Raw genomic sequence first — 12,238 nt, 5'->3', positions numbered from 1 at the left:
CCTGAGTTCTCCAACCAGGCCATTAATACGATCGAGGCAAGACTAAGCAGGCGACCCAAAGAAAGGCTCAAAACAAGACGCAGTACTACCAGGTTCCGAACACCACATGCTACTCTGTTCCATTCGCTCAGACTCTTTGATCCTTTCCGACTCTAATTTCGCCACGGCCAAGAGATGTCAGCATCCGCCGCGAACCTCGTCCAAACCCGCTCGAGCTTCTCCTGAGAGTACCCATCAACCTCAAGCCATCTCGCCTTCATGCGATTGAACATGCGACCCTTATTGCCAAGGACATCCGGAGAGTCACTCGTAGCAAGATGCACCCCTGTAGCAGAGCCTTGACGTTCGTCAATCCCGACATAAGGCATGACATTGGAGACCAACCAGAATCGCAAGTCCCACCGCGCATTTGGTACGTCTTCGAAGATTTTGGTTCGCGTCAGACCTGGCTCCCAAGAGAATGCGAGTCGCTTGTTGCCGGGATCACGTTCAAACTGCACTTGCAAGGCTCGAGCGAAGACTACTTGCAATAGTTTTGTGTGCGAGTATCTGTCGGCCAGTCGGTCGTCGCCATGGATTTGCGGATCTCTCTGCATGGCGATGCGGTCAGTAGGTTACAGTAGAAATGTCGGGCATCGATTCAGACACACCTTGAGCTGGGTTTTGGCAACGCTGAAGTCGTCCGGGATCGAAGACTCGTAGGCTGCGACACTGGAGGTGAACAACACACGCAGATCCTCGGCCAGCTTTCCCTCGGAGTCCAGCAGGCCTGTCAATAGGAACGAGGATAGGATGTTGACCTGATACAGGTACTCGTAGCCGTCCTCTGTGAACTCCTTGCCATGTGGCGGAAGGGTGATGCCCGCATTGTGCGCGAGGATGTCGATCCGTCCGTGATTCCAGTTCGCCGCAAAAGCCTTTACTGACTCGAAGGATGCCGTGTCCTTGCACGGAAGTCAGCTCTTGGACTCCTTAAGATCAAGTAGGACATCGGACGTACAAGAATCTCAATCCCAATCTTCGCATCCGGACAGCTCTCCAGCATACTGTTCCGTGCCTTGGCTGCCCGAACTTCACTGCGGCAAGCAATGTAGACCGAAGCGCCCATCTCTGCCAACTGCAAGGCCAATCCATAGCCAACTCCGGAGTTGCCGCCTGTGACGACTACAGTCTTGCCGGTCAAGTCTTTTTTCTCCGGCTTCAGGAGAGGCAGCAATCCTCCTATCCATACGTAAGCAAGGCTGAGGAACTTGTCTTTGTGCATGATGGCAGATATCTTGTGCGAGTTGACAGAGTCGTGGACAATCTCAAAGGGTGGCCACCAGGATATACATGGTGGATAGAAAGAAGGATGGATGATAAGAAGAGTCTAAAGGACAGAGGACGGCTTCTTGTAGCACTATTTTGTGGTCTGACAAGACTTCCGCCGGCCACCGAGCACTGCCCTCGACATCGCGCGCCATGCGAACCGCACTAGGATGATCAGCGCTCGGATATGAGAGGTTTGAATACCAGGACTCGGACCATTGACGCCCCGGTGGTATCCTTGAGCCCGCAGCCGTTCCGATACGTTAACACGACGCCTTTTCTACTACGTGCTCGTAGCATCATGGTCCTCGCGAAAAGCTTTCCGTTTCGTTTGCGCCGAGATATCTATTCTCTAACCGCGAGTGTGGACATGCTCGGACAGGCTATCGCAGCATGCCTGTCGCCGCCGCGGCCGGTATAAGGCTTAAGCTCACCATCCTGGTCAGATCGGCGACGGATCTTATAAAATTCTCCATCTGGCGCAGAAAAAAATCGAACAAGCAATGGCCGGCGTCAGTCACAAGCAATGACCGGCGACAGTTACAAGCAATGGCTGCATGTGCATTGTTTGGCACATATCGTGTCGAGAGAGTGGGAGAAGGAGGCCAAGAGTTTCACAGCATCCAATCGACGTGCATGAGTAAGCACGATCGCACCTATACTTGGCACGCTTCACAACCAGAGAACCAGGGAGACAGTCCTTAACAACAACAAACCACATCTCATAGGCGAACTACCAATCCTATCTACCATTCGCTCCGACCTTCGCCGCAACCGGACTCGGCGGCAACGTCTTCCTCGCCTGTCCAATCGTACCCACTCCTCCTCCCTTGCCATTTCCACTCCCGTTCGTTCCGGGAATAAAAGGTTTCGCCTCCGGCCTCGGACTGTTAGAACCATTCGTACTTCCATTCATAACGCTTGCCCCAGCAGAGCCAGAACCATTCGCCGACCCCTCCGCGTCGCCATCACTCGCCTGACGATCAGTGGTGGGCAGGGCGGTGGTGGAGTGAGAAGAAGCGCCGGCTTGGGCCTGTGATTGTTGTGGCATGGACCAGTGCTGCTGCTGCTGGTGCGAGGGAATGTCGGGTCCGAAATGATAGTCGTCGTCGGTGAAACCGGAAATTTGGCTGAGCATGGACGAACTACGTCCACGTGGAGCCATGGCGCCGGCGGAGGTGGAGAGCATGTGGGAGGAAGGGATGAAAGGGTTGGAAGGCGTGAACGAGTGCCCGGGAGTGAAAGATGGTATGGAAGGGAAACCGTTAGCTTGAGGACTGGGTTGACCATTGACTTGGTTGGAGGACGCCATGCCTTCTGGAGTCGGCGGCGAGGAGTAGCCTGGAAAGCCGGGAGGAATCTTAGTCGGCCAGCCTGAGAGCGCGGCAGAAGCTTGGTAGGCTTCCTGTGCTTTTGTCGTCCAGGACTGGCACTCGTATTCCATGGCGGCGATCTGCTGATGAAATTGATCGGCGGTGTGTTCCCTCCTAGCAAGATCGTGCGCGCGGTCATGTTCCTGCTTGGAGCGAGCCATCATCTCGGACTGCTGCCTGGCGGCAAGTCGTTCGAGCTCCTGAGCGCGTTGAGCACTTCGAGCGGCAAGCTTCTCCTTCTTGGACTCCGAGGCAGTGATCTCAGCTCGGAGTGCAGCAAGCTCGCGGTCCTGGTCGGCCTTTGCAGATTCGTAGTCGGCGTTGGCGGCTTTCTTCGCGTCCAAGGCAGACTGCCACGTGCGTCGCTTCGCTTGAGATTCCGCCAGGTCATCCGAGGGAAGGTCTCCCATGGCATCGATCTGTGTTTTGAGCTCGGCGGTCGCTTCTTCGGCTTGATTCTTGTGCTGATTGATCTGGAGGAGTCTGCGTTCCTGCTTATCATCCAGACCTCCGGAAGATTCCATCTTGCCCCTGAGCGCGTTGATCTCCTTTTTGACATCGGCGTGAGCGGCTCGCTGGTCTTTCTTGGTCTTCTTCAGGCGATTTCTGGTTTCGTTCAGCTTGGCCTCGGCGGATTGAATAGACTGCTTGAGCGTGGTGATTGGCGAGGAGGGTCGTAGGGTCTGATGTTGGGTAGGCGCAGGTACCGCAGCAGCCTGCTCAGCAGTCGGTGCGGGTTGAGTAATCAGGCTGGCAGAGCAAAGAACGCGCTGACTTGCGATGCTGACAATCTCGCAATGGTAGCTGCTCATTGGTGCAAGGCCGAAGACTTCGCCCACGTAGCGGTCAATAGGTCCGTTCCCGGCATCCTCGCTGGGCATGATCCTGGCCGAGCTCCAAACAGCTCCATTGACGCGGATGAAAAAGGGCTTCGATTTATCAATGCCTGGTGTCATCGAATTCTGCTTCCCTTCAACAGTCTCCGTTGCGGCTTCCGGCGAGAGCTCCACGGCGAAGTATATCTCTGTATCCCGAACTTCGCATATCCAGACGCGATTGGTAGGGGTGTTGGTTGCGCTTAAAAACAGGTTTGTTGTGTTGTTATCCATAGCAGCGGCTTCACGAGCGTCGTCGGCCGCATCTCGCTGCTCCATCTCCTTGACGAAAGTGACTTTGGTACTTGCAATCGCGGCCCAGAGTGGCTGCTGACTTCGAACCTGGTTGGCCTGTTTCTTTTTCTTCTTGCTGTTTGACTCCCGAGCTTTCCCATCGCGGTGAGATGGAGGACCGGGAAGTCGGCCGTCAGAAGTCGAGACATTGGTGGGAGGCTGTAGGCCTTCGGCCATGCCGGTACCAGCTCGCGAAGACAGATCGGCTCCAGCAGCGGCCTCGGTGTCGGTCTTGATGATTGCAGGTAGGTTGTGGTCTTTTTCGTTGGCTTTGGCGTTGGCGAGAGTGCGGCGGACGCAGGTCGTGACACCCTGCGAGACTATGTGTATTCCAAGGATTGTGCGGACGATGTTGAAAAGCATGCCACGCTCGATCGGTGGTTGTGAAAGATATGAAGGTGCAAAAGCAGGCGCATCAAGAGGTAATTTGACGTCCATTTTGTGCAGCACAGAGCGGAGATAGTCATACGCGGTGAGGTGTATTGCTTGATACCGCAGCACATGCGACACGCAGACGATAAGTGCGCACGTCGCTATGCTGTATGTCGGCCCGCCAGTGCTGGCCGCCGCTCCACTGAGAGACACTGCAATGACCGCCTGGGACAGGTCCAAGAAGATGGCCTGCGTGGGCTTCCAGAGAGTGAGCCAGCATCCCCAGAAAAAGACGTCGACAAACAGAATCGTGGCCAATGCTGGGTATCCAAAATTCGACGAGTTGAACATCTCCTTGACGTTGGGCAGCGTGGACATCGACAGACCGGCCGTCGGTGGGACAAACGTGAGCGAAGCGAAGAGTGTTTGGATGAACAGGACCAATGTCGGCGGGAGAGACAAGAGGAGGATGAGGATTGAGATGGCATCGCGCAGCGGGTAGTATGTCAAAATCGTCGATACCGTAGAAAACGTGCTGCCGGCGTGGGGAGGTGCGTGCTTGTCCGCTACAGTGGGCTGTGATTCCACCGAGACCTGCTCGTGTATTGCGTCGATCCTCTCGCCGTGCGGTCCCTCTTCCTCCATCGATGCGTCTGAAGCAGTCCTGGGTGTATCCTTCTCTTCACTTCCAACAACATTGTCACTAGTGTTCGCGGCACCGGGAGCGGTATCGTCGGCGGCTCGTGGAAACTTGAAGCCCGAGTTTAGGCCAGTTGAGGGAAGCGCAGGAGGCGACACGGATGGCGCGAGCTTGCCATTTGACACTCCGTTCAGCTGGCCGTTGCTCCGTTGACGAGCGACTCTCTTTCCCGGGGCAGCGAGACCGTTCTCGTGGCGTTTGTCGTGCGGGCTCAGTGCGTTCTTCGTCTTGCCCTTCGGAGGCATTAAACTCCTGACGAAGCAAGCAGTTGTCGTCCCTTCTGGCTCGTCACAATCGGGACGACAAGCCAGAGGTGTCCAGGAGGGGTAATCGGGTATCGATGCGTGGGTGGAGAGATGGGGTGTGGTGGTCGTGAACAAGGAATAGAACAGTCGTGCGAGTTCTCCAAACAGTGGATTCCTCTCTGCCTGTCAAGCCACTCCAGGAACAGGCTACGGCTCTTTCCGCCGCTTCGCTGCTTCTCGACCAGCTACTAGAAACGAAATCGGGGCAAGACCAGCGGACCAGGATGCGAGTTTCTGTGTCATCACTCCCTGAGAAACAGCAAAACTCTGCTCGCTGGCGCCGATTCCCACGATTCACTTGTTTCGCCGCATGGTTCGTGGGAAAGTCTACTACTTTCTACCACATTGTTGTCCTAATGCAGAAATGCTTTTCCATACAGCTCGAATCACACCAGCAAGACCGATCACAGACACCAGCAGCCACCATGATCTGTCCTTCGTATACTGTAACATCCGGTCTCGGTCCGGCTACAAGTTCCTTCTTTTCCACGACCTCTCGATGTGACAGGCCAGGATGCCGCTTTAGACTCGAGACAAAACCCGCCTTTCGGATGTCGATCATTTTATGCAAGAAAACAGCCATCCCGCTCCGCCCGTCGATTCCTGGCACATGGCTTGCTCCTCACAAGCCTCGCTCCGAGCTCGTCGCGGCAAGGCGTCGATCATTATTACCACGTCCTTTTGCACGTCGGCTGCGATTACAGAATTGACATCCCGGTCGGCAGTACAGTAGGCAGAGTGCGTCAGCTCAACGACGGCCCCTGTTCCTCCAATAGACAACCACGTCACGCGCCCACGCAAAGAATAGACGAGCTCGCTGTAGGCTCCGCAGCCGCTCCAATTGCTGATCGTCGGCTTGCAGCTGTGGAGTGCAGCGGCAAGGTCTGCCCTCCATCCCAATGCCTGTCGCAGAGGGAAAAGCAGGCTTGGCTGACAGGCTGTCTTTTTCGTTGTCCTGCATACTACTCACCGCTAGATGTTCGTCAGTCGCAAGCGAGGTGAAAATGCTGAAGAGGGTGTGACGCTGCGATAAGCTGAGTTTCACGACAGCTTGCGGAGTTCTGCTTATCGATGCTTGAGCGCGGAGAAAGCATGCCGATCGTTGACGACTTCCAAGGTTGCTCTGGAAGCTGAGGAATGCGATATGTAGCAGCAGCCGATGCATCTTCATACAATTCTTCTCATATCATTCTTCTCATACCATTTCTCTCGTACCATTCTTCTCATACCATGTCTTACAAACACTTCCTGGAACACTGTGATCTAACCACTAAGCTCCATCTCCTTCTCTGCACATCCATCGAGAACGCACACACACGACCCACCATATCAACAAGAAGAAGAAGAAGCACACAAAATAAGAGAACGAATACCAAAGATTCTCAACTCTCAACTATTCCTCAGCCCATCCTCCCAGCCGCAGAAATCGAAGAGAAAGCGCCGCAACAAGCCCAACGTGACGCCCCATCACCAGCATGAGATCTTTTGCCCTTGTCCACCACGTCTTCAACCCATGTCCAGCCGCACACAAAAGGCGGCCAGAACATTCCCGCTCTACTCCGCACTGCTTCCTGTGTACAGTAAACGACAAAAGCAGCGAACGCATAAGTTCAAACACAACACAGTGACATCAGCAGCACCTAGTCCCAGCAGCTTGCGCCCTGATACCCCAACACCCTTGCCTTGCCGTTATCCTCCTCCCCAAAAGTAAGTGAACAAACAACCTTCCTTGCGCCAGAGATTCTCAGTCATCGTCGTCAAGCCGTTGCGTAACTCTTCAATTCCTGCTTTCCCTCCTTGCGGGACCAAAGTCCGTCTCCACCGCCGCTTTCCGCTCTTTCCGCTCCTTGATTCCAAATTGCATCATCAACGGCAAGTGATCACTCGGGAAATAGTGGTTTGGCCATCCAGGTACACGTCGCATATAGTCTGGGTCGACCTCGCCGAGCACGCCGGTGACCTGCATCGTGTTTGTAGCGTAGAACACCCAATCAATCACTTTACGGAAGTCCGGGGTCCAATTGGTGAACGGCAGCTCGCCGATGCCGCTGTAAGCAGACTTCAGACTGAAGGGGTGGCTCATGCCGTGGCGGGTGAAGTCGCCGTAATTGTTGTTGCCGAGTTCCGAGTGGGAGTTGGAGAGCGAGCCCTGCGTGATGAGCTCGTAAACGCCAGAGTCGTGGGTGGAGTTGTAGTCGCCGCAGACGACGAGGGGGATTTGCGTGGGTTCGTCGTACTTCATCGAGGGACCAGGTTCCATCTTCACGGGCTCGGCTCCGTCGGCGCTGTCTTCATTGGCGAATTTGAAGAGGTCTTTGTCTTTGCACGCTGGCCACTTGGCGTAGGTTTCGGAGAGTTTCGTGAGAGATTCCATCAGAATAGCCACCTGCACGATCTTGATGTCGCTGTACCAGGGCTCCCAGGTCAAATGCGTGTTCACAACGATCAGTCTTGATCCGGTTTGTCGGTTCTCCAGGAACAAGACCACGGCAACGTGATCTCGGGGCATCACTCGGTTGTAAACGTCGTGCTCGCCCTTCATATCCGGTCGTGAAATGGCCTCTCGACTAAAGATGATGACCTGCTTGTCGAGCATGATATACTTTGTGTTCTTGTAGAAGATGGCACATCCGTCGACAACCTTGGCTTCCTTCTCGGCCATTGTCTGCGCTCGCGACTTCGGCCAGAAAACACCCTTGTAGTCCATTGATGCCAGATTCGGTCGGAAGAATTCGTTGTAGTTCTCGATATCCATTTCCTGAAGACACATAATGTCCGCATCGCGACCTTGCATTTCATCGAGAATCAAATCTCTCCTTCGTTGCCAGGAGAGCGCTTCCGAGGGTGTGTAGCCGTACATAGCGGCGGTTGCAGCCCGGTCGCAGAGAATGTTCCAGCTGAAGATCGTGAAGTTGTCAGTTTCGGAAGCGTCTTCGATTAGAGGTATCCATGCTCGGTCAAGGGGTGGTTCGGGTTCTGTAGAAAGTTAGCAACAGCACACAACAGTCCATCTGTGCAACATACGTGGCGCGTTTTCACGAAGATATCTGACCAGCTCCTGCGTTCCGTGCTCAACCAATCGCTCCTTGTAGTCGGGCCTCATAGGATTGCCCTCAATGCCGAGCATTTCGAGTTGGTAAAGCGACCCGAGTTCGTACGGGAGATCATCAAGGTGGTTGTCGTATAGAGCAAGCTTCTTCAAATTCGTCAACATACCAATCTCCGGAGGCAGGTAATGCAGATCGTTCATGGAGAGGTCCAGAACGGTCAGGAAGCGCATCTGTCCAATCTGTGGAGGGATCTCTCTCAACTTGTTCCAGTTTAGGTAGACCTTGCTCAATTTCGGGTAGTGCTTGAACAATGCAGGTGCCATGCCTTTCAGTCCTTGTCCGCAGAGATCCATTGCATTCCATGATCCCATATCTTCTGAACCTTCGAGCACGCGTCTCCTCTCACCATGCTCTTCTCCATCCGTTCGCGCATTGTTCGTCGAAGGTGAAGCTCCAGGATACCTACTCACTGATGGTGTTGTCCGCGCGTAAAAGTGAGTCTTGTGATCCGCCATCTTGAGTCGTTCGTATTCCCTCAATTGCTCTGCCCAATGTGCATTCGGTGGCTTGCTCAGCGTGCTGGAGCTCTCGGGTGTGCCATTCTGGAGATGTGCGGGAGTGAAGTTCGGGGTGGTGTTCGACAAGGTGCTCGCGGAGATGGTATGGTGGTGATTTCCAAAGTTGTTGCTATGCCCTAAACCGTGGTCCTGATTGTGATTGTTCAGATGGTGCGCTTGATGGCCGTGTGACTGGCTCTGGAATGCCTTGCCCAAGCTCATCTGAGGCTGGAAGTTCTGGTGCGCACCGCCATTGAGCAGGCTATGGTTTTGGCGGTGATTATGATTGTTGTACATCGTATACGGATTATGGGCGGGCGAATTGGTGCCCGGAGATCGATTCGGTGAGGGAGTGTCGGCGTTATGTTGGAAGAGACCGCGATTGTTGTTGATCGGGGAGCCGTTGCGGTGGTGAAGCTGATTGCGTGGATGGGCGGCCGAGTGTTGATTCGAGTAGAGATACTGGCTTCCGGTATTGAACCGGGTAAAACCATCCGCCATCACCGGGCGGAGATGGTCGGTGGGTTGTAGCGACTGCTGCCCGCGCGCTGGAGCAGTGACGGCGCGAAAGATGGATGCGCGTGTTGGTTCTTAGGGAGGAGGAGGTTCTGGCCGGCGCACTCTTCGTCTCCTGTACATGAGCAACCGCCGCGCTCTGCATCAACGAAAGAATACAACCTGACTCGGCGGGAGCGGTGGTGGCTACGGTTCGATGTCCGGGATGGAAGGCTGTGCGGGTGCGGTGCGCTCGTGAGGGATGTGAGGAGGACGTTGGAGCTTCAACCACGCTTGCGAGCAGCTATGACGGAAGTTGTTCCGGGTATCGCGAATGGCGTCCGCCCTGTGACTGAGAGTCGAATCGATATCGTCGCGGTATGCGGTACCAGGGAAAGAATTGCTGCAGCGCGAGATGGAGGTTTGACTTTGGGTAAGAGATGAAGTCGTATCGGTCGGCTTGGGCAAAGGCGCCAAGAAGAAGTTCAAGCCTCATGCAAAGAACCCTTGCGATGTCCAGCCACACAAACGAAGAACGATTCACTCGCGTCCATCGGTCGATCACACCACCAATCGTCAAGACACAAAAGCTTCGATCTAGGTAGCTTGCCTATTGATTTACGTCGTCCTGAGGCATCGCCATACCGGAGGCAACATGGACAGCTCCACGGTTCTCGAGTTCTGAACTTTGGTCGCTGCGATGGTAGAGGCCTCGGTCGCACTTGATCATGCTCAACTCTCACAGGGCAATACTGCTGAAACAGCCAAAAGATGCCCTCCGATCCAGGACATCACCTATGCGATATGCTTGCAAACTACATGATGAGGAGATTGCTCACCGGACCCCAGCGAAATGCATCAGCGACGTGCTATCAAGCACGGCTCTGAGTCTCGACAAGCTCACTGACGGAGTTCACGATCGCTTATTATCGAAATGACTTGTGTCGAAACATCTCCATTGAGGTGGCACCACGCCTCGAACGGTTTCAGCACCTGCAATTGCTCTCGTCCGAATGAAGCCCACGTTGCGTCTCGCGGCTAGCAAGGTGTAATAGGATGCGGCTCTTGCGGCCCTGAGATCGTTCCACAAGTCTGATGAGACGATTTCCAGGGGTGTCTACCACGATGTTCTGCCGACCTCGTCCTTGTCACTCCTTATTCTCGCCGCGTGCTTCTTTTCCTTCTTCATTCTTTGGCGGTTTTTTTTTCATGCGTACAGGGTCTTGCAGCCCTCTTGTTCTCCGCTGGCCACGAGCGCAAACTCGTGATCTCTCGCGTTCAGCAAATTTATGAAAGATTCATACCCCGGCAAACTCAATGACGGCACAACATTGGGACTGAGCCAGCATAGAAGAGGTCTAGGGTTGCTGCGGCCCTGGAGAGGGGAGCATCGCTAATGTGAGCAACCTCATACACGACTTTCACAATCCAGCATCTGCACGAAGATCAATCACCCACCCCAGTCTCACGCAACTTGAGATGCAGAGAAAGCAACGCGAAACTGACACCACCTCACAGAGCGGTAGACCGCCGGGCAGTCGCAGTGGCAGAATATCAGCTATGGCTGGTACAGCTGGGATGGGCGGCTCATATCTCATTGCCGTGGCGGCGCAGCGCAACCCGCCACGAGCGAAGACCCCTCCTGTGGAGCTCCCTCCTGTAGAGATAGCCAGCAGCGTGCTGGAGCTCCGTCATGGCCGACCGTACATTAAAGACAGCCCATATCCGCTGCCTGTGGACTTGACCGAGTTCAATCGTCAGAATCTCAGGACTCTAGTAGCTACGCAGGCCCTTGGAAAAGCTCTCTGTGCGCCACGATTTGCGAAGATGCCACCAAAGCGCATATTGGATCTGACATGCGGCACTGGACTTTGGAGTTCTCTATGCGACGACTATCTCAAGGCGACGGGCGTCGGAGACGTTGAATTCATAGGAATGGATATAGCTGCCACTGCTCCAGATCTCTCGAAGCACGGCGTGAACTGGAAATTTGTACAACGGGACACCCGTGATCTGCCATATCCTTTTGAAGACGACTACTTTGATCTAGTCATGATCAAGGACTCCACCATGACCATGCCGCTGGACGAGCGGTCCTATGGTATCCTGGACGAGGTGATGAGGATACTCAAAGAAGGTGGTGTCTTGGAGGCCTGGGAGTCGGACCATGTTATCAGATCTCTGGACCCCGACACGCCGCCATCGCGGTCTGGGACCGTCGAGGAGGAGCTCATCGCCGACGCCACGGCAACGTTCAATCTGCCGCGCGGCCACCCATTCGTGCCGACCCAGAACAAGTACTTTATGCAAGCAAATGCATGGGTGGAACAGGTGTTGGACTGGGAGTCGATCTTGGTAGCGCCGTGTCCGCGAATGACAGAGATGATGACTCAAGAGGAGTCGCTTTCGGATCACGGCAGTCGACGCATTGCAATCCCATTCGGAGAATTGCCCAGTGAACGAGGAGCACCGAGTTCCCAGCGGAGCTCCCTTTCATCTGGCAGGGCCTATCGCGACTCCTTCCTGTCCGACGGCTCGCGAGAGAAAGCGCCATGGCCAGAGCGGACTTTGACGCCTGACCAAGCCGCGCTGAGGCACACTGCTCTTTTAACGAATCTCCAGATGTATCAGGCAATGGAGCCTTTGCTCAAAAAAGCCAGCGGCAAGACCACGGACGAGTGGAGCCAATGGTACGCCAGTATGATGGCGGACATGCTTGGTCCTGAGAAGAAGGCATTTGCCGGCGAGTGTTTGGAGATTGGAGTGTTCTGGGCGACAAAGGCACAGCCGCGGGCTGATCGGTTCCGATGATCAATGTAAGGTTCAAAGTTTATCGTACCGCTGCCTCAATGCTCGGTATCGTTTGAGGTAGTAGCTGGAGAGATGTCAATTGTGTTGAATGTATGCTC

The 12,238-nt window shown here is 54.6% G+C and overlaps 4 protein-coding genes across 4 annotated transcripts; 1 reads left to right on the top strand and 3 right to left on the bottom strand.

The window, feature by feature from the left end:
* Positions 1 to 152: 152 nt before the first annotated feature.
* MYCGRDRAFT_96726 (uncharacterized protein) lies at positions 153 to 1,264 on the bottom strand (the record flags this gene model as incomplete). Its single annotated transcript, XM_003848359.1, has 3 exons — positions 153 to 590; positions 651 to 944; positions 1,001 to 1,264. 3 exons carry the CDS (start codon positions 1,262 to 1,264, stop codon positions 153 to 155), a joined length of 996 nt encoding a protein of 331 aa, XP_003848407.1.
* Positions 1,265 to 2,034: 770 nt separating this feature from the next.
* On the bottom strand, positions 2,035 to 5,255 carry MYCGRDRAFT_63782 (uncharacterized protein; the record flags this gene model as incomplete). Its single annotated transcript, XM_003848358.1, has 1 exon — positions 2,035 to 5,255. The coding sequence occupies one exon, from the start codon at positions 5,165 to 5,167 to the stop codon at positions 2,051 to 2,053; it is 3,117 nt and encodes a 1,038-aa protein (XP_003848406.1).
* A 1,501-nt stretch (positions 5,256 to 6,756) lies between these two features.
* Positions 6,757 to 9,131, bottom strand: MYCGRDRAFT_63781 (uncharacterized protein; the record flags this gene model as incomplete). The annotated part of the gene is made up of 2 exons (XM_003848357.1): positions 6,757 to 8,203; positions 8,252 to 9,131. 2 exons carry the CDS (start codon positions 9,129 to 9,131, stop codon positions 7,005 to 7,007), a joined length of 2,079 nt encoding a protein of 692 aa, XP_003848405.1.
* Positions 9,132 to 10,574: 1,443 nt separating this feature from the next.
* Positions 10,575 to 12,145, top strand: MYCGRDRAFT_111299 (uncharacterized protein; the record flags this gene model as incomplete). The annotated part of the gene is made up of 2 exons (XM_003848524.1): positions 10,575 to 10,727; positions 10,848 to 12,145. One exon carries the CDS (start codon positions 10,890 to 10,892, stop codon positions 12,138 to 12,140), a length of 1,251 nt encoding a protein of 416 aa, XP_003848572.1.
* Between the last annotated feature and the right edge of the window lie 93 nt (positions 12,146 to 12,238).

The sequence above is a fragment of the Zymoseptoria tritici genome, chromosome 11 (assembly GCF_000219625.1).
Source record: "Zymoseptoria tritici IPO323 chromosome 11, whole genome shotgun sequence".
Lineage (NCBI taxonomy): Eukaryota > Fungi > Ascomycota > Dothideomycetes > Mycosphaerellales > Mycosphaerellaceae > Zymoseptoria > Zymoseptoria tritici.
Note: the sequence above shows the minus strand (reverse complement) of the source record. Positions and strands in the feature narration are given on the sequence as shown.